Below are 26,320 nucleotides of genomic sequence, written 5' to 3'. Positions count from 1 at the left end.
TAGTAGAGAACATAAACTTTTGCTCAACTTTTTTTCTCCCATACTCCCAAGTCCCACCCTCCTTCCATATTACAGTGATGGAGATGCAAACCAAACACACCTTTCTTGGAGCTGATCTCTATTTCAAAAGAAGGCTGCTCCTGTAGGAATAAAATATGAACACTGGCATGGGGTGGTAAACAAATTTTTGCCACCTAGTTACTTCCTTCCCTTCTTAAATACCCTGAAACAAATATTACTACAGTAGCTGCAGCCCCATACAGTTGTGAGAACACTCCATGCAAAAAAAAAAAAAAAAAAAAAAAAAAAAAGTAAAAAAACAACAACAAAAAAAAGAAACAACCCCAAAACAGAAAAGCCCTTCCCTGGCTATGCAGGTCTGGAAATCTCAATGTTTCCTCATCACCCCTGGGAAAGGGAAGGGCTTTGCCTAGACACAATCCAGCACAGAGTCACCAGCAGTTCTCCACTCCAGCAGATTCCCGAGGTGCCAGACCTAAATCCTGCCCTGACTTGCAGGCAGTGCGTGGAAGCTGTGGGTTCTTCTCGTGGTCACCAGGTGAGTGAAAGGAGAGGCAGGCCCTGAGGAGCCACACCACCTTTCCACGGGTCTGCCGAGGTTCGGCTGGGTATGGAGTGGGCAATACTTGGGCAGCCAGTGCTTGCTAAATACCAGAATTTCTGCAGACCTGCGAAACAATCCCAGGATTACAGCTGTCTTTGCCTAACTTATAGCGGCAAAGAGGGCAAAAAAACAACAACAGAAGCCAAATCCATCAACACTCCTGTAAGGTTACTAACTACTTCTACGCAGACACTGCTTTGTGATTCAGCACAGAGCTAAGCATGCTCCTAGGTAACTACGGGGGCACAGCAGGCACTGGAGGGGACGACACAACTTTCCAGGTTTCTGTGGTGCTTCCCTCAGGCCTTGCTTAATTCCTATTACTAGACAACATTTACGATAACTCACAATCTTCCCACAGGCCCCGCAGGGCACCGGTCCCAGCATGCTCCAAACGCCTCCTGTTCTCATTTAATCTGGCCAAGCACGGCAAGCTGGGACCCGTACCCTTCACAAGGAATACTGCTCGACAGACACAGAGCAGGACATCTCTGTGGACTATTTCCCAATAAAAAAAGAAAAAAAAAGAAACCAAGAGCAAATGCGACTTGCTCCATTTAATTTCAATTAACTGCAGCCCTTAGAGGCCAGGAGAGATGCCAATCTAGCAGTTTGTTGGCCATCCCCTCAGGGATGTCCCATTTCTCAAATGCCCCTTTCCCAACCAAGCCTCTGCTCTTCTCAGCTTAAAGTTTTAACAAGTCATTATATCCCACTGTGTTAAACTAATAAGAGCTTTAAAACCTGCAGTTCTTTTTCCTCTGGAGGACGTGACTGAACAGTGGAAAGGACACATGGTCAGACAAGAACCCTTCTCTGCAGTGGGGACTCTGCTACCTCTGGAAGCTCCTGACAGTGACCAGTGTTACTGGATCCTGGTAGAAAGACACAACGTAGTTAGGGCTGGGGAAGAGGAAAAGGAGCAACTGCTATCCTCAGTGTGCTAGAACTTCTCCTCCCTCCCTAGGTGAGGAAACAGGCAGCTTATTTGCAAAAAGGCAAGTGGTTTCCTAAAAAACTACTGAAAAAACGCGAAGGCTGCACAGCCCCTTCCCCTAGAAAACTGTAAAAACGTTGGAGACACAGTGTGGCAGCAGGGAGGCTGGGAAGGCAGCATGGGGACAGCTGCTGTCTCTGGACCATGCCACAGCCATGGCAGGGTCCAGAGAAGTCTGGCTGTGACTTGTAGATGCTCACTGGAGAGGATTCAGGAGCTCAGGTCCTCTCTGCCCTCTGCCTGGGTGTTCAGTGGGCAGTAAGTGGCTGCGGCTGGTCTCCACACTGTCCAGGCAGCTGCTGGTATGTTGGCGTATCCTGCCCGAACAGACCTCGAGGCTGTTCTGTGACCGTAATTGCTGTCAGTGACCAGTCCCAGCTTGGGCTCCCCTCCTCCGGAGGTGTCTCCTATGAGTGTGCCGCTGCTCAGTTGCTCTCGACCAGCTTGGCTAGTCCCTGCCGGATCTCACTGAGCTCAAATATCTTCACATCCATTATCTCTGCCACCTTGGTGACCTCGTTCTGGATCTTCTCTCTCTCAGCTAGGGTCTCCGCCAGCGTCTGCTCAGCCAAATGAAGGCGCCGCTCCAGCTCTGCGTTGCGTGCCTCCAGCTCCTGCCGAAGGACACAAGTGCAGTGAGGTGGCTACCCAACACTGATACACGCTGCTCACAGACCACCACCCATATCTCCACAAAACAGTCCTGCTAGCAGCCCAGAGCCAGGCTACCCACACCCAGCCAGCCCAGGTCTCCATCAGTTCTTTCACCAAGAGATCTCCTTATCTTGAGCCACAGCACTCCAGCATGCACACGCATGTGAGCACGTGTTCCCCAAACCCAGGCCATCTGCCCGCAGTTTGCAACTGCGTGTAAACGCAGATCTCCTCGCATGCCTATCATCTCCAGGTCTGATGGCATTTGATGTTTGGAGATATTATTCTGCCATGAAAGCCAGTGCCTGTGTATGGGGCTGAGCCCCAGAGCAGATCTCCTTGTTCAGAAGCTCGGAGGTAAACACAGGCAGGCAGTGCCCCCAGAGACTGCACAACAGATCGTGCTTCCATCTGTGTCCTTGCCCTGAGGTGCAGAGCAGCTTGCATCGCTCCTGCCAGCCAGACTGAGTCAGAGCTCTGCTCCCCAGCCATCCCTGGCCATCCAGCAAGCTAAGCAGGACATCACCTGTCCTGCTCCAGTCCTACGTCAGGGGCTAGAGGAGAGTACGTGAAGGCTGGGTTTGCTATTGCCTGCTGATTGTGTCCCATGTCATATCTCTGAGGGATACGGGGAGGGTGAAAGAAGGCAGAGATACAGGCAAGGACCTGTTCCCACCATCCAGAGGCAGAGATAGGCATGGCAGCTCTGCGGCATTCACTCTTTGGCTCAGAGGAGAAACGGGGACGGATTCCTCTACTCTGAGTGCTGAGGTGTCCCAGATCTGCCATCCTTACCTGCAGCTTCTGCAGTGTCTCCTCACGCTCGCCCTCTGCTTCCCATCGGCCACACTTTTGGCTCTTTAGCATCTGAATCTCCTAAAACACAAGGAGGAAGACCATCATGTCAGACCCACTCCTGTCCCACTAGGGCCAGCTTCCACCACATACCCCAACCAAGGCCCCTTCTCTCTCTCCAAGGATCACATAACCACACTCAGCTCCAAATTTTAATACCTCCCTTTCTAACCTTCTACTTCTGCTCTACCTGCTGCCTCCCTCTAAGCCATTAGTCCCTAATCAAGATAAGCAGCTGAGTGCCATCAAGTTTCAGTGGTCTCTGCACCCTGCTGCACCCTTGCTGAAGATCAGATCCCAGGCTCTTGGGGCCAGGGTCTCTGCTCAGTTGTTCAGTGAAAACCTTTGCACACCTTTGCATTGCCCCAGCGTTTTTTCCTCTAACCTGAGTAGCTCTGGGGAGGGGAGAGAGATCTCTTCTCACTAAGGATCAGGAACCCCAAAACACCTCCCTTCCCCAATCCCTGCTTTGTGGCTCCAACCCTAAGGCTCTGTCCACCCACCCTGCTGAAGCATGGCCACCAGAGAGTCTGCAGATGTGCAAATCGGAGAGGTTCTCTCCACATCTCCTTCACAGCCTCTGTAATTAAAACTCTGCTTTAAATCATTCATGTAAATGCAGTGAAAGCCAGAAGCAATTACTACACTAGAGGCTAACTGCAGCTGCAGACAGCTGAGAGGGGAAGGGGTAAGACACAGCCCTGTCATTTGTGCAGTGGCTGAGACTGTCCACTCAAGGCTATTTGCATGGGAAACTCCCAGCACATTGCTCTCAGCTTTGCTTCTCTGGGGAGGGAGACCACTGAGGGGGCTGTGCTGGCTTACAGAGGCTCCTGGCTTGCATAGGCAGCATGTGCAACAGCACGAGGCATCCTCTGATCTCATACAAGCTGTAATGACAGACAGGGTGTTGGTGATTGACAAGCCACACAGCTTCAGGCTTTGCTCTGCTTTCTGGGGTATTACCTCGTCTTTAGCCTTGATCAGTAGCTCCAGCTCCTCCAGGGTTTGGCTCAGCTCTTCCTTGTTGTTCTCACTGGAGGAATCGTGAGCCCCCTGTGACTCCAGTTCTGCTACCTGCATGGAAGCAAGCACAGGGAAGGCACACTCAGAGATACAGGAATGTCTTGACACCTTATCACCCACAGTCATCTCTGTCATATTTTGGCTTCCTTGCAAACCCAACCAGGCTTACAACAGGATAGCAGCTCCCACCCTGGGGCTGTTAGGAAAAAATTCTCTCCTTCTGCTCTGCCTAGATCGCACAGAGAAACACATTGCAGTGAAACTCGGTCTAGAGACTCTCTCCGCTTTCTCCTGTAGTTCTGCACTTCCAGCAAAGCTCAACTGGCTGACATCAAGCACATGAGCCTACAACCCAAAGTGACAGCTAGATCCACCTCCATTTACATCCCTGGGCAGAAATTGCATTTACGTCCCTGGGCAAGGGAGTTACTGCAGCTCAACCACAGCAGAGCTGTGAGGAAGGGTTTGCCCAAGCGTGCTCCCGGTTCCTGAAAAATTCATCCCAGTGGCTTAGATTATTCATGAAGAGGATTCATTTTTAAAAGCTCATTGAAAGGTCTGCAGCAGCTATTGCTGGGGCCCAAGCGCTCACGGGGCCTGCACTGAGCTCTACAAGTGCAGCTCCAGCGATGGGTACTCTCACACAGACGGGGCTCTGACCCTGGTGTGACACTTTCCCAGAAGCAGGGACAGCAGGACAACACTGGCTGGATTGGGCCTCTGCCAGGATCCACGTAAACAGCGGTTGTGAGCTGTCAGACTCACAGGGCCATGGCCAGAATCAACCAGCTCTGGTCCCAAAATGCTCCGGTTTAGGGACAATAACCTAGACGTTTCACCGAGTTACAGTTTCTTCTGTGATTCTGCAAAGTCACCAGTGGTTGCCTTTCACCCAAGGCTCGCAAAATCCTCACTCCTAGCTCCTGGCTGTAAGAACAGCCACAAAACAGCTGAGACAAAATGCACAGAGCTGCTGAGCTGCAACAAAATGCACAGAGCAATGGCAGGGAAAAGGCAGCCCAATCCAGCCAGCCCCAAAACCCACACATATATATATGCACAACCAAGACCTCTGCTATACTTAGGGCAGGCTCCTGCTGCAGAGGAGAAAATCTGTTCCATGCAGCTATTTTCCTGTCTGACTCCAGCACTGAGAATTAGCAATGGGCACAGTGAACCCTGGGGGAACCCTGTTTACTGCATAGACTGGCCACACAACAGCCATCAAGTGGAAACAGCTGTTAATTGCTATAAATCCCTGCTGCCTTTTGAATGAGCTATCTAGAAGTGATATGGCTTTATGCCGCCTTCTCCAGGGCTCCAGAGTTCTTTCCCAGCCAAACCCCAACTGTCCTAAAACCCTTTCCCAAGTACTCCGCGGTTCTTCCCTCCCAACAAACCCAACCGTGTGACTGTCACTGCTCTGCCCAGATGCACACTGGCCTCCTCAGTTGATCTGTGACCTCTCTGACATTACATGGGTCAAAAGATCCTATTATTCCAACCGAACAAGGGCTCGTTTGTACTGCGCCACCCGGGTTTCATGATGTTGCAGCTTGGATTCGAGCTAATTATAGCAGATAGAGCAATCTTCATCCTTCCTGTCAGCAGCCAGAAGATTGCCCTGATGCCTAGCTCAGGGTGGGGGCATGGGCCTTACCCAGTACTGCTGGCAGCTGGGAACTACCCCCAGAAAATCTGAAGGGAAGCTGGTATTCTTTGACTTTGTGCTCTGGTTTCCTCCCTTCATCCACAGGGACTCAGCACACCCCCAACTCACTCTGCAGTAAAACAGGAGCTCTTGCGAGAGCTCCCTAGTTACATGGCCTTATTCCTTGACATGTTTTCCCTGCCAGGTTCATGCAGCATCCTGGATTTCCATCCCATCTCCTGCTGACACCCATGGAAACTGATGGGAGAATGGGGTCAAGGGCACCATCTGCCTCTGGGACAGGGCTTCCTCTGACCTGCTCTGCAAGAGCCCTCCTGTGCTCACCCGCTGCCGCAGCGTTTCCGTCTCCTCCTGATAAGCAGCCAGCTGCTTCTTCCACTGGTCCACGTTGGCGTTGGCTTCATGGAGAGCAGCCACTAGCTTGTTGTTGTTGTCCTGGAGGCTGAAGAATTCCGCCTCCCACTGGACCTCGCTCACCGAACTGTGTGAGAGAACAGGGGAAGTGTGCCGGAGAGCGTAAAAGAGTCTCAGCATGAAGGTTTCTTCCCCCCGTGCTAACATGCGCTGAAACCACGCTCTTGGAAGCGCTGGGCAGCTCCCTGTTTTCTATTTGGCTTTCATATCACTTCCCAAATTTAAATGCTTCTTCCAGCCCTGAATATGCATCTCTTTCCTTTATCCCTGGATATTTGACTTTGAGGCCATGTGTGCTTGCTTGAAACTGCAGAAACCACACTGTGAGATTAATGGCGGGGGGGAGGGGAGATAGAGCTACTATAAAGGAGCTTTGCAATGTGGGACTGTGAATCCAATTTTAAAACCCTTGTTAGATCTGAGTTTGCTTTGAATAAAACCCTACCACCCCAGACTCAGAAGGTAGCAAAGGACACTTGCTTTTGATTTAAAAATATTCTAAGTGTTCAGCTGGGAGCTCAACAGGAGCCACAGGGCAGAATCCAGCCCAGAGTCTTTTGAACAGACAAAGAGCGGAAGCAGCAGGGACTTTGCTGGAATCATCAGGGGAATTAACACAAATGCAGCCCTGGGCCAGCTGGAAAAGTGTGAACATCTTCTGGTATCACAAACTACTGATCTGTAGATAACTGGCATCAACTCATCCCCGCTGCGGGCACAAAGCATTCTCCTTCCCACGCCGCCTGAACAGCAGATTTCACCTCCAAGCTGGAATAACTTTTTACTGGGGAAGAAGAGAAATCGGTACAGTGGAGGGTCTGAGCAGCAGCAGACATGGGGCATTACTCAGCTACCTAAAGAAGTAGTGCTGAGTCAAAAGCATTTAGGATAAGGACATACACCAAACCCTGCCAGAATAGACAGTTTAAGAGTCAGGAGCAGAGAGCACTTGTGGCAGCCTCACCCTTCTGAAAGCATCTTCTTCAGCCGCTCCTTCTCTGTTGTTATCTCAACATCGGCACTTTGGCTCCGGAATAGTTTATCTTCTCCTGGCCCATTGGAGCTGATGATGGGGCTGGGAAGTACCTGGGGGATGAGGAAGAGGTGGTTATCACACAGCAGTGAAGACAGCCCATGTAACCACAAGGTCTCTGCAAATTCATTCACAGCCTGGGTTCACAGGGCTAGTTCTCAGTCCCTGTGCTCTCGTGAGAAAAGCTGGCTTTCAGTCCTAACTCTTAGGTAGTGCTGTGCTCGTCTGCATGACAAGGGGTGGCAAAGACCCTCATGTATGGCTCAGCAGCACCGGTCATGGCACAGCAATGACTTCAGAAGCTATGTGGACACAGGGCTTTCTCTTGGATAGGTAGGTTAGCGCTTCGCTCTTCCAGCAGCTGCCCCGCTGCCACGTCCTCCCTTTCCCTGTCTCCATGCCATGCTGGGGCAGCAATCCCAGTACACAGACACCCTGAGCAGGTGGGTTCACAGCTTGCATGCACCAGCTATTCCTCCCTCCCGACTTGAGGTACTGAATTCTCTGGCCCTCAACTTCCCCTTGACAAATGCCAGCGATGTTACAGCCCGTAACCCGAGTCCCACGGCTGTGCACACACTTGAGCTGCTCAAGCTGGCCATTTCAGGGTTTTGCTGAATTCTTAATAGGATTTTCTTGCTGGTTCTCAGAGCAGTGGAGAGACTTAATAAACTCTAAACACAGACCTGCCAGGCCACCTGGATTCAGTCACAAGTCCAGCTTCTGTACCTTGAATTAAGACACCAGGTGCCACTGGGACAGTGTTTCTCAGGCTCAAGGGAGGGAAAATCTGCTATTGCTCAGATGACTGTGGCACCCACTTTCCAAAGGTGCGGGAGAAGAAACTCACAGCCCTTGCACCAAAGTATACCCTCCTCTATGGCTCCATATTCCTGTGTACATCAGAGCTAGCAGAGGCAAACAATTTGTCCTCCCAGGCTGGAGGGAACTGACAGTGGAACAGAGATGAATATGCAGAAGCCAAAGCAGACTTTGCGTCTTCCAGCCCCTCCAGAAGACCCTGTCTGCACAGTCTCCTCTCACAGCAGGAAAGAAGCTTGGCACTGACGGGGCAAACTGAGCTATAAAAAGACTCTCTGAGCAATGAGTCTCTGGGATCCTAAGTTGGGGGCTGTGAGACCAGGTGGCTGGCGAGTCTGCTGGAGTTCATAGGTAGCCCTCAAATGTCTGCGGTAAGGGCAGCCGCCTGCCTTCGGAGTCGGCTGACATCTATAAATAGAGCAAGACAGGGCCATGAGATGTATTGAACACCAGCTTCATGAAGCCTTCCAGAGAGTGACTGAGAAGCGAGACCTGCAAAACACAACCCTGCCTCACCTTTACCACAAGGTGGGGAAACTGAGGCAGGGAAGGGGCAGAAGTTTCCTGTTCTGATGTGTTGAGCCCCTGTGAGTCCAACTGAAACTGGTAATAGCTGAAGATGCTCCATACTGTTTTGTTGCTTACATTATCCACAGTGACATACTCTGGGATGGGGATTGGCCTAAAAGGTAGTTGAGGACAGAAGAGAACTGCTATCCTGGGATTTCCCCAGCTCTGATAATCTGAAGCCTAAGTAAACTAGTGCAGATGGAGAAAATGAGGGAGTCCTGATTTATTTCAGGAGACAGATCTGCTCTCTGCTCACTTGCAAACAGAAACACAATCAATTATTCAAGGATGAAACTCATGTTTGAAGCTCTACTAATGTAGAGACTGCAAATCAGCAGTGGGACAGTGAGAGAAGGGATGATGGGCTGATGTGTGTACAGGCTGGGGAAGGCAGGAAACGCAGGAGAAGATCTGCATGCCCACATGGTAGGGGACACCGCATGTGTCACTCTGTCCATGCTGGCTGCCGGATGGCTGCAGGCAGGGGCCATGCATTACTTGTGTCCAAGCTCTCCCACTGAGAGACAAGGCAGGCTGAATGGGAAGAGTGAGCTGTGGGTTCCCATTGTGGCAGTTTTAATGCTGCTGAGTGAGGTAAGAAGAAAGAACAGAGCCTTAGGCCGTTTCCCTGATCTGTGTTCAACCTTCACCTTCTGACCTCCTCATCCCTTCTGTTGCAAGTTGCCATCGCAGCATAGGGGAGATGAACATGTCCTGTTGTGGCACCTGATGAGTTCTGCCTGCTGTAAACAGGATAAAAGGGAGTATCTCTACTCCCAGCCTCCACCTCCTGGCCACGGGAGCCCCCATGGCTGCAGCTGGCCACAAATCTCTGTCTTGGGCAATTATTACTGACCAGAGTCTTTTACCTAAAACTTTGGTCCTGCTACGAGTGCTCTACTCTACTCCCTTCTTCATTTGCCACCCATTAGGATGGGACTTAAAGTTAGCAGGAGTCAAAAGCTAGGCACGTTTTCCCCATTTTTGCACCCCACATGACATTTCCCGTCTCTGCAGAGCCACCACCTCCACCTCCCCCTCTTTTCCCTGCAGGCCAAGGTACTGTTCACACTCCCTCCTCCTCCTCTGCTGCCACTCCATCTGTACTCAATCCAGAGAACGCAGCGTCCTCTATCCTACAGCTCCTCTCCTACTGCCAGGAGCTCTGGGAAATACAGAATCACCTCTGGAGTGAACTATTTGGGAGGGCAACTTCACCATCAGCACTGAACTGCTTCACCATGGGAAAAAGCAGCACAGAGTTCTCCGCAGCTTATCCTCTCCCCTCCATCCCACTGCTGCTGAAGTCGGTTTAGCTGTACAGGGAGAAAGGTAACAACTGCAACTGCAACACATGCGAGAATGATCTGTGATGGGCTTAAGCTTTCTGGCTTGGTCTCCTGGGGAAAAGAAAATTGAATGACTGGTTGTCATGCGTGCAGTTCTACCTTAGGGGAGAGTTCCCAAGAGGGGGGAATAATTTCTACTCTCATAGCACAGATGCTCTTCCACAGTGGAAATATGTTAGAAACAGAAGAAGCCTGGCCAGAACTCCTCAGTCACCAGCTCTAAGAAATCACTTTGTCTTTCCATGGACCCCCACAGACAGCACCATCACCTATCAGAGACACTTGGAGAAGAAAAATGGTTGGAAATGCCACATGTCTTCCTTTCTATGATCTTCAACCAGGCACCATGCACTCCTTCATGCTACTTGTCTGTTACTATCACACTGAGCCCAGGGAGAGCCAGCAGCTCTAAAGAAAAAAAGAAACACAACAAAAACCAGCAAACCAAAAAATCCCAGCCAGCACAACAAAAAAACCCACACCTCCAGCATGGCTTTATAAGACATCAAATGGTTTTGATAGTTTAACTGGCAAAGATGGAGGAGTGTGAACCTTCCCAGGAGCTCCACTTAAGCACTAATTAGTTAATCTACTTCATGTGTTTCAGTAGAGTGACCTCAGGGCCACAGGTGTCATCAAAATGTGAAGCTTCAACCTCAGTGTCTGGCAAGAAAGCTCTCAGAAAGGGATGAGAGCAAGAAGTTACTAGAGGAGATCAGCACAGTGGCCATTTTCCCCAGCTGTCATTGCTCTGCAGCAAGCTTTACTCATGCCTCTTTCCAAGCATTACCTGGTGAGATGTGATATTCAGGGCAGGATTGGTCAGCTCTGTTTTATCCTGGGACTTCTCCCTCGCCAAACGGGCTGCTTCTTTCACTTCCTGGAACTTCTCTGCAAACTAAAGGAGAGTGGGAAAGTCAATCCAGTGCTACGCCAAAATGCGGAACAAACTAGAATTGATGGCTGGGTTACCCATCTCTTTGTAACTTCATTCAACATGCTTTTTAACTTGTCTTCAACTAACAATAAAATTCAGGGAATAGCCCCTCTCTGCCCCTGCCCATGATTCTGGCACTCAGGGCTGTGGGGTTAGCTAAATAGCAATGACAGAAATTGAGTCTGAAGTCCTAATTCAATTTGTGATGCTTAAAACACTCTGCAAATATTACTTTAAAGCTTTTCCTAGCATCTGTGTGTCCTGCATTAGATTTTAGCACAGTGGGAACAGCATTACATGAGGTTCCTAAAGACTTTTCTCCAGAGGCTGATCTCCCCTTCAGGGTTTCAGGGACATTCCCCCTGCTAGCATCAGGTTTCTGCCAGCACCTAAAGCATTACCTGGGAGAGATGTTGCTCTGAAGCAAAGCCCAACCCATACACCGTGTTGGCTCGGCTGTCTGCCCATTGTCCAAATTTCTGGGACGTCTTTGTGAAGGTCATATTGGGGGTAATAGTGCTGTTGATGATTGCCTGTAGAGAGAGGCAACAATGAGAGTCAGAGAAAACTCCAGCCTGCCACCCGGGGCTGGTAGTGTGGGATAGATCACTATAATCCCTGTGTACTCTAGGAACTAGGGGTAGAAAGCTCTGGTTTTTAATCTATAAGACAGCAGTTCAGGCTTTTCGTGACCAAAGTCCTTTGAGTCCAGCTACGTGACACAAACAAATCTCAATCATCTCGTCTACTGAAAAAGAAAAAAAGCCACAATATCATCAGCTTCCTCCATCGCTGGAAAAGATGATAAGAGACAGCGTGTCTCTGGGGACTTAACAACTTTATAATGTTCTCCATTTTCATGGCAAGCAAGAAAAAAAAAAAAAAGGCTTAAACAGCAGTCAGGACTAGCTATTACGAAACACTCTGTGCTGGTTAAGGTAGAAACAAAATAAATTCCCTGGGAAGATTGCCTAATCTCTGCCATTGGAGGTCTTCAAGAACAAGTCAGGAAAACGCCTATCAAGAACAGTTTAGGGAAAGTTAATCGTGTTTTGTGGAAGTGACTACACAGACTACCTCTGAGACTCCCTCAACCTCTGTCTGTCATTTCATTCTATCTACAGGGGCTGGTTTCAGCACAGGATAAAGGATCTCAGAAAAAGCTTGTGTTTTGCATGCGTGGGGGACGAGAGTGGGGCAGGGAGGGACAACATCAGACCCTAGGGCACATTTTTCATCAGCACAGATTCTAGTGTCTAACACTAAATACACTTGAGCACGGAGGCAGTGTTTTACCTTCCATTCCCTGCAGTGAAGATGCTAGAGTGCCCATGCTGAGAACTGACCAACTTGACACCAAAAACATCAACACCAGAGCGGACTTTGGCTGCAGAAAAACCTGCTGTCAAGCTGTGCGATGTCATCAGCAAATGCCCCCTACCTTGGTGCCCCCCACGCTGATGATCCGGTACACGTTGCGTGTGGCATCATAGAAATATGAGACAGTCAAAGCGTGCTTGCTGGCAGGGATCCAGTTCCGTTTGGTGGCAGGGTCGATCTGGAAAACATGGGCCCTGGTGCTGAAGATTGGCTGCTCCCTGCAAGAGAAATGAACAGGGCTGTCAGGGCAGAGGGGAAGCTGAGCAACGGGGGAAGCGCATCGACTTCCTGGCACTTGTGTTGCATTATGCACTGCCAGCAGCACTTCTGCTATTCGCCTTCTCTCCAGGGATCTGAGACACTAGGTGCTAAGCAGCGCAGCCCCCACGGACGCAGCATCTCTCAAGCAGCAGCCCTTCACTGAGCCTCTGTGCAGGGAGTAGCAGCTCCCCACTGTCTGGACTGGTATCATCTAGTGTCCCTTCTTATTAGGGGAGTTATGACCCAAGTTCTCCATCATTCCTGAGAATTGCTTTTCCAAGACTTCTGGGTTTCTCTGTGCTCTCTACAGGAGACCTCCCCATCCTTGGCACTCTTCTAAAGCCCATTTTAGAAGCTGGAGGACCACTGGCTGATGCCCCTGCAAAGTAAAAGCCCACAGCTGTTTATGCCTCCTATTTGCCCACCATCCAGGCAGCATGATGACAGCAGCTTTCACTGCACACTAGTGTTCCTGGTCTTTGAAAATACCCTTGGCACAATAACAATGCTACCAAGGGTGTTTAACTCCGGGTACAGGTTTTTACCTTCCTCTAGAGCTTCTCTGTCCTCCTCTGCAGTCTTCAGACATTTCCAAAGACCACAGCCTGGTCATGCCAGCAATAACAGACTATACCCTCAGGTCAGTAGATCTTATATGCATGTTCACCGAAGGATGGGCACGAAACTTGCAAGCAGAAGCGCAAATAGGACATCACAATCTCATGTTTGGAGCATACCAGATGGCCCTACACAACACAGCCAGTGTGGCAGTTATGCTAATGATTAGGGCTTATATTATTTTTAGCCTGACTTGAAGCTTTCTTTCACCATCCCTCAGCACCTTAGTGGTCAGTTCACGGCAACTTCACCAGGTATATGATTTCTCTGGTTGCTGTATTACTTTTACTTCATAGGATATCTCCAAGTTGGAACTCTAGGGAAATGGATGGATGGAGGATGTGTTTGGGATGTGAGCACAAAAATCACCTTCCCCTCAGCACAGCTCTTCCTCCCTTGACTCATGCTTGGGAAGCGCATCCTGCAGTGAGAGGTCACATTGCAGGATTAAAAGCAAGTCATTTAATGAATTAAAGGAAACACTTCACCACACAATGTGCAGCTGCTGCAAGAAAGCACTGAACCAAGCACTGCCTGGATTTTGTAACCAGTAATATCTGAGCTGAACTAAGGAGTTGAATCTCAGGCATCAGGATGTAACTTGAGTGTTTCAGGAGGCAGGAAGGAATGTTTCCATGACACAACAGTCCAGGTGCATCAGGGCTTGGGATCATCATTTGACTTTGGTTAAAACCCAAGGCACTGGCCATTGCCACACTCCTTGCCCAAACCTAGTGAAATCTGATGTGATTGAAAACATCCCACACCCCCATGACAGCTGCAAACAAGGCATAGTCACAATCCTGCTACGTGCAAGCTCCCAAAATCCAGACATTTATATTTCCTCCCCGTTCCAAGTCCTCACAGCTGCAACGAGCAGACTTTCCCATCAATCCAAAGACAAATGTACCTGGTGCTTTCTGAACCCATCACCAAAACTTAGGAAGGAAATAAAATGCTCCCTGCTACCTCCCAATTTCAAGCCTTGTTCCCAGGTTACAGCCCTGACTCAGATCTCTTGTGACTGCATGAGGGTCTAAACCAGCCCCTTCTCCGCATCCTCTCTGCCTGGTTTTATTCAGCCACGGTCTGTTTTTGGAATGAGATTCAAGTTTTCCAGGCTCCACTAACAGATACTAAATTTTACATGGATCACGGCTTATCCTTTGAGACACAGTATCTACAGAGTAGGGAAAAACTAATGTTTCTGCACCTTAACCCCCAAGTCCTGGGCTAGTGTCAGAAAGAACAGAGGAAGGACATTACCTAGTTGTTGACATTTGTTAGTAAGGGTAAGACAGACTACAGGCCAGTGGAGTTAGTATGCGTCTCTCCTCCAACAGCTTCCTTCTCAGGTCTCCTAGCTGGACTGAGGCTCCTTTTTGGTTTTGCCTCCACAGTGATTCATTTCCTAGCGATGGAAAAGTCAGCTGTTATTTATCACACAGAGCACAGACAGAGCGTTCAACCAGGCAGCATTCAGGGGCTTCATTTGTCCCAAACTCACAAAGCTTGTAATTTGTAATGATTTCTCATCACCGAACAAGTTTTCTTCCCTGTCATGGGAGATAATTGGGTGAGCTGTGTAACTGGAGTAAATGGCTTTGGCAGCAGGCTCTGGCTGTTGGGAGAGGGCCACAGAGGAGCCTGGAAGGCTCTAGCGTTTCCAGTCATGCACACGTGATGCTGGCTGCATGACGGAAAACCCTCCTCAGAGATCACCCCTCACGCACGGCAGCTATTCCTGTGCTCACTATTCATCAGTGAGGTCTGCACCCAGAGTCAATGGAAACCATCCTGCTGACCGCAGCAGGTTTTGGACCAAGCGCTGCTTCAAACAGCCCCCTGCCATGCACCCTGACAGAGTTCTCTGACATTCCTGGAGATAACCCTTCTCTACCCGCAGGGACAGGGTTTGCAGCTGCACCTGGGAATTCACCCACCATGGGCATTCCCTGCCCTGTGCTCCACAGAACAAGGCACGATCCCAGACCCCAGCAGTGATGAGCCCCTGCGGCTGGCCCATGCTGCCTCCCCACAACACGAGAGCGAGCTGTGCTATTCATTTGCTTTGTAAATTAGTCTCTCCAGTAAATGGCCCTGGTCTCCTCCATATCAACTGAGACTGCATATCTGAAAAAGGGAGCAAAAGTGTAAGAAAGTGAATTTGCATGATGAAGGATGCCTGTAGAAGGGGTAGAGCGCCCAGATCTCCCAGCCTCTCTGCTAAGTCTGCCTTCAAGTAGGTCAACTTAGAATGTCCTAATACTTGGAAAACCCCACTGCCTTCCTACTGATCACTCCAAGACAGGAGAGGCTCAGGAGACCACTCAGATGTCAACTGTCCCGTAATTACAGTGTCACTAACCACAAAAGGCAGCATTACTTTCCTTCTGAGCACCAGGAGTAGAAAGTAAAATGTCACTATAAGGCCTGTCAGTCAGGAGAAAAGCCCATCTTCACAGGGGTTAGCTTATGTTTTTTCTAGTCACACGAGGCTGACTTGGCTGCTCTCTCAACCAACACACGGCCCCTGGGCATGCATGCTCTTTTCCTGGTCTCAGGTACACCAAAATATGCACCACTGATGGTGTTGATGGGGAAGGGCGCTCTACTTTTTGTGCCTTCACATAATCACTGCTGTCTCGACACTCATCCATTTGTTCATGCCTTATGGTCTTCCCTGGAGCAACAAAACTTCATGCTGTCTGCGAGAGGTCTACCCCTTCCAGTTACAAATGCGAAAGTCTTGCAGACTCTCTGAACAGGCCTGCTGCCAGTTACACCAGATGTGCTTTGCTTCCAACAGATAGCAAACTGGCAGCAACAGCGGCAGGGCATGTCGGCAATTTCACCTGCCTGCCCGGTGCCAAGGAGGGAACTCCTGCACCCACCACTCTCCGAGAGAAGCAAACGGCAGAATCTCCTGCAAGTATCTTTCAAGTCTCCCCTTTCCTCACCACAAATGGGAACAGTTGCTGCCAACTTGCATGGCCCTAAATAATGGTGACTGGAGATTGCTTTATGAGGCAAGGACGCTATTGCCTTCTCACAACTACCTGAGTATAGTGCCAGCCTGGCATGGGGACAGTGCTTTCTAGGAAGCAGTTGCTTAAGCTCTGTAGGTAACACTCAAGGAGAGCTTTGTGCTCTGCCTGGGAACAGCACAGAGATGTTCACACCCCCTTTGCAGTGTTTGTGCAGGGGAAAAAAAACCCCACATTGGTTTTTGTTTGTTTTTAAATCCAGCAATTTGTATCCAGCTAGTGCAAGAATTTCATTGTCAAGGATGCTGGCTAGCCTGGAAACCTGCCTTTCAGTACTCACTTACTTGTCTGACAAGGTTAAAGCAAAAGCTACGAAACAAAAGCTTTCCTACAGTCTAAGTGGTGGAGCACAACAAAAGACATTCAGAAAGAGTAGGCAGCAATGCAAACCAAGAGAGAAGAAAATCAAGAAAGTCTGCAAATCTCGGGGCACATCTCTAAGAAGTCACAAATGGCTTATTAAATGGAAAATGGCTCTACCTCACCCTTTCTGTGATCCCTCAGCAGCAGAGAACCATGGCAGGGTCTGACACAGCTCAGCACAGCTGAGTGGATTAGCAAGGTGGGGACACAGGCAGGACTGCAGGGCACTGGCGTACGTGCGGAGGGAAGTTCAGAGCAGGAGAAGCACAGGTGCTGAAAGCCAGATCTGAGATGCATGAGCGGAGTAATGTCTGAGGAGCACTCGTCTGCATTCAGCTTGCTTCTGGCCAAGCTGCTGACCTCTTGTTTCCAAAAACACTACAAAGCATTTAAAAATAGTCCTGAAAGTGCCAAAGATTCAAACCGTCAGGTTCTCTCTCCCGCTACAGCCCTCTTTTCCCCTGTGTTTTAAGTGTATATGCTGGATACACCACACATCCCTAAATGCTGACACTTCTTTTCCTGCTCCCAGCTGGGAGTCCCCGTAACAATACAGACTTAGCAGTGAAAAGGGCATGTGTAAATAAAACCACTTACATCCCCCCAGGGCTGTCCTTTGCAGATAATTAAGAAAAACCAAAGCAAATGACTGAAAGGACAAAGATCTGGCTGAGACACAGACATGATCAGCAAGTGCCTGATGGCAACTGGAAAAGATCCAGGTCTCATCACTACCAGCATTTGTTCCCAGCCCAGGGGGGAAGGGCAAAATTCAATATCCCACGTTCCACTGACAGCTTAAAAATGACCTGTCCCTGATCAACGTTCCCCAACACTCCAACAGCAGGCTTCCAGCTACCAGGGAAAACCAAAGAGCTGAAAATGAAACGAAGAGGTGATCTAACTAATCCAGCTATTCCTAAGGCGTTCTTCATATTAGCAAAGCACCTGGCTCCAGGATGCTCCCCAAGTAAAGACCCAAATGCCTCCTCTTGTGGCTTCTCCTTAAAGAGAAGCTGGAAGAAGGTCACTGGATGTTTGGGGAGGACATGTGAATAAAGGGTATGGATCAATCGTTTCCAATTTGCTCACTGACTGGAGTCTCTGACTCAGTGGTCATTAAGATGACATGTAAAACTGCACACTGGTCTCATTTCCACCTTGGCTCTTATATTATTCCACTCTCTACAGCATCCAAATGGATTTCCTAATGAATAGCTGCTTATTTCACCATTGCCAGGAGAGTAAATCATTATTTGTCCTCTTAATTTATCGTCTCAGCAGAGTAGCAATGGACTGAGCAGGCCAAAGGGACCGAGTTCGCTAAGGCTGGGTGAGGGACCTCATCAGGTCAGGACACACTGACGCACTGCCAAGACCCTGGAGAAGAAGCAAGCCCTGCAAGCACTGCCCTGTGCCAAGGAGGTACAGATGGCATCAATTCAGTCCCTTGCACCAGCGCCACATTTTACCTAGCAGGGGAACAGTGGGCATAAAAGGTGCCGAAGTCTGGAGAAGACTAAAACTGGCGCTGCCCCCTCTATTTTGTGTAATCTGAACACATATGTCACTGGATGCATGGACTGTCCTTGAGTGTCCTGTCTGGATGTGGGCTCTTTACAGGTACACAGGCCTCTTCCCAAGTGGGATCTTCTAAATTAACCCAGTGCCACTACAGAGAGAACGCAAATCAAAGGGAGATGAGCCACCTTCCAGAGAGGCCTCTCCAAAGAGAGACTGCAGCACCTCCTGTTAAGAGACAGCACCAGGGACTGGTGCCAGGATCGTCCCGTGACGCACCTGCAATGCGTGGGATCGCATGGATCGGTATGTATACAGGCATCACAGTAACACAGGCTCACCACGCCGCAGTAAAACAATGTCCAAACTGAAGCAGAGCTGCTGACACCAGGCTGCTGGGAGCTCGGCTCGCCTGCCCTGCCTCAGAGCCCGTCTCACGCAGAGGGTTCATCACACACATCTACCTACGCTTTGAGCAAGTCACCTTTATTCCCTCTGCTATGTATGTCTCTAATAGGGGGATTTCAGAGTCCTCTCTCTAATCCTCACCAGAAAAATACTCTCAAACCTGAAGACGAGTCTAATAGCAGAACAGAAGTAAAAAGGTGAAGAGATTTTTGGTTTAAGCCACAGAAGTCCCAGACAGAGCTGGGAACAGGACATGTTCCCCACTGCATCCTCCAGCCTCCTGCCACAAGCATACAATCCTATAAAGAAACATATCTCATTTTAGGGAATAGCCCAGGTTAGAGGAAGGGACAGAGAGCCTTTGAAAGAGCTGTTCAGCAAAACGTTAATATCTAAATTTCAATAGCACTGTGGCAGCTCCAGTGTGTTTCACTGCATGCTCGCTCCCTTCTCTCTTTGCCCCACCCCAACTTCAGCTGCCTGTTGGGGTCTTTACACCTCAGAGAAACTGTGTTTTATTGCTTTTACTTTCTCAAGGTATTTCCAATGCAAATAGCACCTCTTTGGGAAAATCCTGTTTGACAGTTACAGGCTCTCTCTTCAGCAGGTTCATAAAGCTAAGGGCAACTGCTAAAACGCAGCCCTCCTGTCAAACATCTTTGAAAGGGAGAGGAAAAAATCAGGTTTTTATTGTTTACTTTAGATCTTTTATTGCATCCAGCAATGTCTTTGCTCGATAGCTTCTACACCGGGTGTGGGGAGGGGTCTCTTTCTGACTGCACAGCTGCATTTGATTTACGCTTTGTCCTTGTTCTTCTCCGATTTTCTGTGCAATCTGGAAGATTTTTCCCACTGAGATCCTCTTATGTTTTTCTTCTCAGTAATTCTCACCTCACAATCCTGTCTGCCTGCCTGTGACATGGCCATTTAGTTAACTGAATTACTTATCACATCCTGCTCACCTGCCCCCACCCTTTGTTGCATGACCAGAGAGAAGAAACCTTACATTTGCTGTGGAAAGGGAAGCTTTTAGAGTCACCATTCCCCAAATTTATATTGATGTTTCTGTCCTGTTTTCAGTTCCAAAGCGAGGTGTGCGACAAAAGAGCAGGATTCAAACCCAGACACAAGTAATAGAGTTTTAAGAGAGAGATTTGGTGGGTGAGTCCGAGTTCAAAGCACTCCTGGGACACAAATAGTGAATAGGTCTGAGGTTTAGAATAAAGTCTTTTAGCCACTTAAGGCAGCAGCTGGAATGTGCTGGGGAGGCTAAGCTTGGTCCTCATTAACTGCATTTGCCTTGGTGCTCCTGGATGGGGTTCAGTCAAGGGCATCTCTAGGAAGTCCATGTGCTGTTCCCCAGCCTGCACCTCCTCTCACTCACTGCAGCTTCTCTTTGCAGGGATATTCATTTACTTGTCAGAGACAGGAGCCTCTCTGCACTTGGACGCAGACAGGATAATCACTTCAAATACTTTGCTCTGCATCTAGGCAGCCTGTGGTCCCCCTTCACCTAAAAACCAAACCAAATATGCCTTGCAAGAAATCACAAAATACCAGATCAGCAGAATCATTTGTTTCTGTGGATCATGGGCACAACAGTACTCAGCCATGAGGGCAGGGAAGGACTTTGGGGGTGCGATGTTCCTACTGACAGCAGCAGGATACCTTCAGAGTGCAGAGACCTAGGAACATATTTCTGCGCTGTGGCTGGGCTCAATGCGCAGCCACAATGAGCAAGCCCCCCCCCAAAAGAGGTCGTCTTCTGATAAAGGCCCATTGCCAGGAACAGCAGGAGGTGAGGATTTCCCAGCTGCTGTGGTGGGAACTTTGCAATTCTCACTGCCATCTTCCCCAAAGTCCTTTCTCTCTGCAAGGTCTGGTTTCCTGGATGGGTGTTCACAGGGCAGCTTGTGCAGAGCAGAAAGGGGTACGTGAGAGCATGTGAGCACGAAAGATATGTGGCTCAGCTCTGGCGCTCAGCCCACCACCACGCTGAGTCAGCTGGGAGGCCGTGCTGGCTGCGTCAGGGCCAGGGCTCTCCCTTCTGTTGGATCGCCAGCCAGAGCACTTGGGTGTGAGAAACCCTACCAAGCAGCACAGTCTGGGATAACTTAAGGGAGGGGGTTGGCCAGGGTGGATGGGGGGGGGAAACGTGTTTCAGACAGACAGAGCCCAGTATTTCAAAAGGCAGAACTGGAGCAAAGAGAGGGCCTGAGAACCAATCTCCTCCTCCTCCTCCACTGCTGTCTTTGTTTCCTTTTATCTTCCCTCAGCAGTTTGAATAGCTGCTGACTGTATGTCAGTGCTGTTTGGGGAAGAAGTGTGGGTTAATGAGAGTCAAACCTCATCTCTTTCCCTTTGCATTTCTCCCCAAAGCCTAACCCTTCCTCTGAGCCAGGGACTGGGTGTAACTCCCTCCAGAGACTATGGACTCTACTGCTTTACTGTAAATGGGTGCAGAGAGCATGCTTTGATATTGCCTACCCAGGATTTGGGCACAAGCCCCCAGGACACTGACTGTTCAGTTAGACACTGAACAGCAAAACTGCTTTGGGAACAAAGTTTGGGAGGACTGATTCCCAGCCCTTTGTTCTAACCACCAGGCAGGTTTTCAAGCTCTCATAGCTGCAGCTTTGCTTTCATTCTGTGCTGCATAACATGACCTTGGGGAAAATGCATAGATGCTGCCAGTGTCCAGATGGGATTGAAGGGGGCCGGACTTCTACCCAACAGCCACAAAGGGAAGGTGGAGTAGTGCGGCTCCAGTAATGGGAGGTGGCGAGGGGCTGCCTTCCCTTCTGCCTCCCCCAACTCCCAAGAGATTACCCAGCAGGGCTTAGCACAGGAATGAAAAGCAGCTGCCTCATGGCCTGTCTGCAGATAAAGGGCAGCAAAGGAATCCTGGCTGAATATGCTCCTGTTGGATCAGCGTGGGGAACAGCGACAAGCATGCAAGGTCAGGCACAGAGACAGGGGATCAAGGGCATTTAAAGACACAACACAGCTGAGATTTTTTTTTTTTTTTCCTTTTGGAAACCAGTCTCCATCTACAGAGCATCTTGGCTGCTGAACACTGTGCTACTGGCTGTCTACAACACAATCTGTGCATTCACCTTCCTGGGACAACTGTTACTTCTGCTACTAAGCTTCAGCAGCCCTTTCTTTTGAGTCACACAGACCGTTGCTGGAAGCCTGTACAGCAATTAAAACTTAAAAAACCCAGCAGAGCCAGACTGCAGCAAAGTAATTCTTTATACATTTCAGAAAAAATGTCCAGCAATAGAACCAGAGAAGTAGAGATACATGCACATCTTGAAGTGCTCCATGCCTCCAACACATTCTGCCTCTGCCTCTTTGTTGTAAGCTACAGGACCCATAGTACTTCCAGGCACAGACGCCTGCTCAGCTTCACTAGAAAAAGTCCCCAAGATCTGCTGCTATTTTTGACCTGCCCTTGCCAGAGCTCCCAAAGCACAACCAACAGCCTCTTTGACAAGGACAGTTCAAATTGGCTGTTTAGCAGAGGTCAGCGGGATGACAGTATAGGTAAGAGTGGGTGAATTAATTTGCTTGATATATGTGACAAGCGGGTAAACTCTATACTGCTCAAATTAGAAGCCAATAAGTTGCATCTACCTGTATTTATATTTGACAATGCTATCAGCAGAGAGTCAGAGAAACGTAAGTATCTATTGAAGACTCAGCTAGGACCTAACTAAATTCACTTCCCTCAGGATCAAGTGTTACTTAAAACTGTCCTCTTCAGAGAGGAAGTGCTAATGCATTAATACCTACAGCGCAGTGGATACAAAAGAGTCCATGGAGAATTTATCCATGAAAACCAGAACATGATGTTACAAAGAAATCTAATATGGAGGAACAAAACCAGAATCCCTGCTTTAAAAATAAGTTAACTAAAACCGACTGCCAGAACGTGACCTAAAAGGGGATGCGCTTTTAATCTCTTTTGCATCCAAAGTAACTTAAATGCTGCTAAAAGCTACTCAGTATCCCTGTGTGATCAACCTACAAGCAAAAAGACACTTTTGTCTCAGGAGTTAAGTGGAAATAAAGAATTTTGGGTGGAAACGTCATCTCTGGCTTAACAATAGTTTTGCTACTACACCACTATAATTATACAGTGAAGTCTAAGCAGACTGAGATGGTGACACTATCTCAACATTTTCCACGGGACCTGGTGACCCTCTAAAGAAACCACATAGCTGCTGGGTGTACCTGTGGTAGGTCCAAGAAGGATTCATCTGCTAACTCTAATAAAGTGCTAGTCCCAAGCTATCTGCTTGTTAAATCCTTCCTGGCAGTTGTAGAAGTTTTACAGTAACTTTGTGGATCACAGGAAAAGTTACAGGAAAATAGGGACACTTTCTGATTTAACCTGGATCAGCACATACTCTGCCAACTTCAAAGGGTCTATGCCAGATTCACACTGCTGTCACTTTTGATTCTTCACCTCTACCTTTTCTGCCTCTTGAATCTGTGCTTGACTGTTCCATCATTTTATCTAGGTAGTCCAAGACGAAAATTAGCAAACGGAAAACAAACCCCTAAGAATGTTGTTTATTTCTCTTGCACTGTCAAACCCACACATTCGGAGGGAGTTGATCAGACAGGCTTCCTACAGATCCACTGTGCTTTCAAACAGCCACAAAGACTTTATTGCACAAGAAACTCACAACAACATGTCAGGTCCTTAAAGTTACATGATTGAGACTTATAACTAGGACATAAATTAAATACCAGACTAAGCCCCTATTTCCATGCCAAAATCCACTGCCATGTCCATGCAGCATTATTTCACTCTTGGAAAATCCGAGCGGGATCATAAACTCAATCATCAGGGATTTTCAACCCATTTAGAAATGCAAACAGGATCCATTTTACTGAATGCCAAAGTCACAACAGCCAAACAAAATCCCTAATTTCTAACTTCTGGGAAAGTTTGTGAACACAACCCGGCTCCAGTCCTCCCACTCAGCCTCCCAGTTTGGATTTCATACAACATATAGATCACTAGAGGCTTCCCTTATATACGAGTTTATTTAAAGAAGTTGCCGAGACTTGCAATTACCTACTTTCTAACCCATAAAATAAAAGGCAAGTCTGAACTTTAAAGCTTACAATGTGGAAAAAATGCAATTTAAAACCTTCATTTCTTTTGCCATTACCTTAAAAATAGCTCAGCGGCCATGAATAATAAAAGCAATTCAAGAAGAATAAACTGCCAGTCTCACCCCATCTCTGCCGGGTGTCAGCTTCTTTCTCTCCCGTCCTTTCTTCAGCTGCCTCAGATTCTCTCCACGTTTTGATTTATTTCTCCCTTCCTCTTTCTTTCTGTCTTTCTCCGGATCCGGATGCTCTTTAAATTTCCTCCGGAATTTCACTTTGAAATCTTGCTAGTTTTGCTGTTGGCTCGAAACGCCCAGTAATCCCCGAGCGTGCTGGGCACCGAGGGCAGGGGCCGCCCGGACCCCCCCCCTCCCCGCTTTCCCCGGGCTGCGGGCGCCCACACCCAGCACCGGCCCCGAGCGCTCGGCGGGGAACTTCGGCACTCCCCCCCCGGCCGCCGCAGTCCCCAGCAGTTCCCCCTCTCGGCTCCCAGGATCCCTCCTTCCCTTCAGCATGGGAGGGGAGCAGCAGGATTAGGTGGTGCTTTTGCAAGCCCTTTTAGACAAAGCCGTCTGCTGCTGCTCCGGCAGCCCCGCAAGTTTTCCCCCCGCAGCCCAAGAAGCACAAGCCGCCTCCCGACTCGCGATTTCTTTGTTCTCTCTTCCCTTTTTTTTTTTCCCTTTTTCCTCTCCTCTTCCCTATCCGCTTCCTCCCTCTGCTAACTGCCCCATCTCGGTCACGTTTCTCTCCGCTTCTTCTCCCGACTTTATTCCCGGGGCCGGGGCCCGGGGCCGGGGCCGGCTCGGCGGCACCACCTGCCGGGCAGAGCCGGCCCTGCGCCCGCCGCCCCCGGCACCCACCGCCGGAGGATTACCGCCGGCTGGATTACAGCGCTGCCCTGGGATCCGAATGGGCGCTGGCTACCCAGGGAAACAAAAATCGCTTTCTTTTCTCTTAGTCTAGACATCTGCCCTCGGAAATCGGGCGAGCTTTGTCGCTCTGTCTTTCATGAAGTCATTTGTACAAGTGGAAAATTAACATAAACCGTGAATACATTTTTATGAAATGGGAAAATACCCTGGGAAGAAGGGAGGCTGAAAAGGCTTGGGGGAGCGGAGTGGGTAATTAGCAATCAGCCACTCCCAGCGTGCCGCTGCGGCCAGAGGAGCTAATGCATGCAGTCCTCAGCTGCGATAACCAGGCACGGAGCCGGAGAAGAACCTCCGCTCCTCTGGGGAACCCTCTGCCCAGGTCCAGTGCCCACACCTCCGGGATGCTGAACAGCTGGAGAGGGCTCACGGGAGAGCCGTGAGAGAGAACAAACCACGGTCTGTATTGAAAGAATAAAAGTGCTTCATCTGTTCATCAAAGACAGGGTATGGTGTGACTTGATCATAACCATAAAAAAACTTCCTGGTAGGAAGAAATTTTATACACGAGTGCTCTTCAGTTCAGCCAGCGCAGGTGTAACAAGCTCCAAGGGCTGGAAGCAGACGCGGAACAGGTCAGTCTAGGAATAAGACATGTTTTTCATCACAAGGGTAGGGAGGCACCAGTAGCCTGACCTCATGAAGGCAACAGAAGGCCAGACCAGGAACGGATCTTTTCATGTCTTCTCCTTATATCCAACACGTTCGCAGCAGAGATTTTGCAAAGGGCAGCTGCTCCGGGGGCTGCTCGCGTTCTGTTCTGTAGGCAAAGCCCAATGTGCATCCAGCCTGGTCTTTCCACACAAAAGCAGGACAAGGGTGGGGCCTGCGTGTGAACGCTACCTGTTCTAGTGTGTTTGTGAAAAAAATCAGAATTTACCATTATCAACTGTACTGGGCAGGGTGCAGTTACTCTGGGCTTTAAGTCAGTAACTTTGAAGCTGTAGACAAGCCTTACACAGTTTTTGGAGCAGGTAATAACTGTGCAAGCTTCTCATACAAATGTGCCTAGTAAAGAACCTGAAGTCTGGCTTTGGCAGAAAACTATTTCCGCATTGCCTCCCAGACACCCCTACCAGTACACTCAAATCCTGATCGAACACCAATACTTGATTCCCACAAGTGCCTCCGTTTTCCCTTAAAATATGCCACTACTTTAACACGAAGCTTCCCATGAGCAGACTCAAGTGTCACTGCCGGATGATCCCAGCCCCCTTTACGCTCCTTACTTATCAGGACACTTTAATAGGAAATCTTCCCAAGAGAGGTTTTGTTAATCCCAGCCAGTTCTGCACATTAATTTCTCCATGAGTTAATAACTTCAGCACTTGCACCAAAATAGTAAGCTCTGTGCTAGTAATTTTACAATAAAAGGTGGAAGTAGCATTCATAATGTGGCAATATTCATATCAGAGTTCAATACTAGCAGCATAAACCCTAGCAATAACACCACTTCTCACACTCTGCTTTCAGTGTTTTACCTCCACCCCTACTTTGCAGGGTGTATTTAGAAGGGAGATTTACTGACATGTGTAATTCCTTGTCTCCAGTGTCCCCACTACTACTGCCCCCGTGTTTGGGGTTATGGTTTGCTGCCAGTAATTTTAAGTGTAACATCAGACAAATACATTCTGAGCACACTAAGGTAATGCCCTGTTTAAAACAATGGCAGCAGCTGTCAGCACAAAAGATTTTTGGCACCAGGAGAG

The 26,320-nt window shown here is 49.0% G+C and overlaps 1 protein-coding gene across 3 annotated transcripts; it reads right to left on the bottom strand.

Moving 5' to 3' along the window:
* HOMER3 (homer scaffold protein 3) lies at positions 1-24,466 on the bottom strand. 3 transcript variants are annotated; one of them, XM_030034104.2, is made up of 10 exons: positions 23,808-24,466; positions 14,480-14,624; positions 12,396-12,552; positions 11,356-11,487; positions 10,808-10,915; positions 7,208-7,329; positions 6,154-6,310; positions 4,098-4,208; positions 3,072-3,152; positions 1-2,236 (listed from the first exon to the last, which is right to left on the bottom strand). In XM_030034104.2, exons 2-10 carry the CDS (start codon positions 14,491-14,493, stop codon positions 2,048-2,050), a joined length of 1,071 nt encoding a protein of 356 aa, XP_029889964.1. In that variant the 5' UTR covers positions 14,494-14,624; positions 23,808-24,466; the 3' UTR covers positions 1-2,047. The 3 variants fall into 3 exon arrangements, with proteins under 3 accessions (XP_029889964.1, XP_029889963.1, XP_029889965.1); XM_030034103.2 differs by lacking the exon at positions 14,480-14,624 and having other exon boundaries at positions 23,742-24,466; XM_030034105.2 differs by lacking the exon at positions 14,480-14,624 and having other exon boundaries at positions 1,168-2,236; positions 23,808-24,464.
* Between the last annotated feature and the right edge of the window lie 1,854 nt (positions 24,467-26,320).

This window comes from Aquila chrysaetos, chromosome 12 (assembly GCF_900496995.4).
Source record: "Aquila chrysaetos chrysaetos chromosome 12, bAquChr1.4, whole genome shotgun sequence".
NCBI classification, from domain to species: Eukaryota; Metazoa; Chordata; class Aves; order Accipitriformes; family Accipitridae; genus Aquila; species Aquila chrysaetos.
Note: the sequence above shows the minus strand (reverse complement) of the source record. Positions and strands in the feature narration are given on the sequence as shown.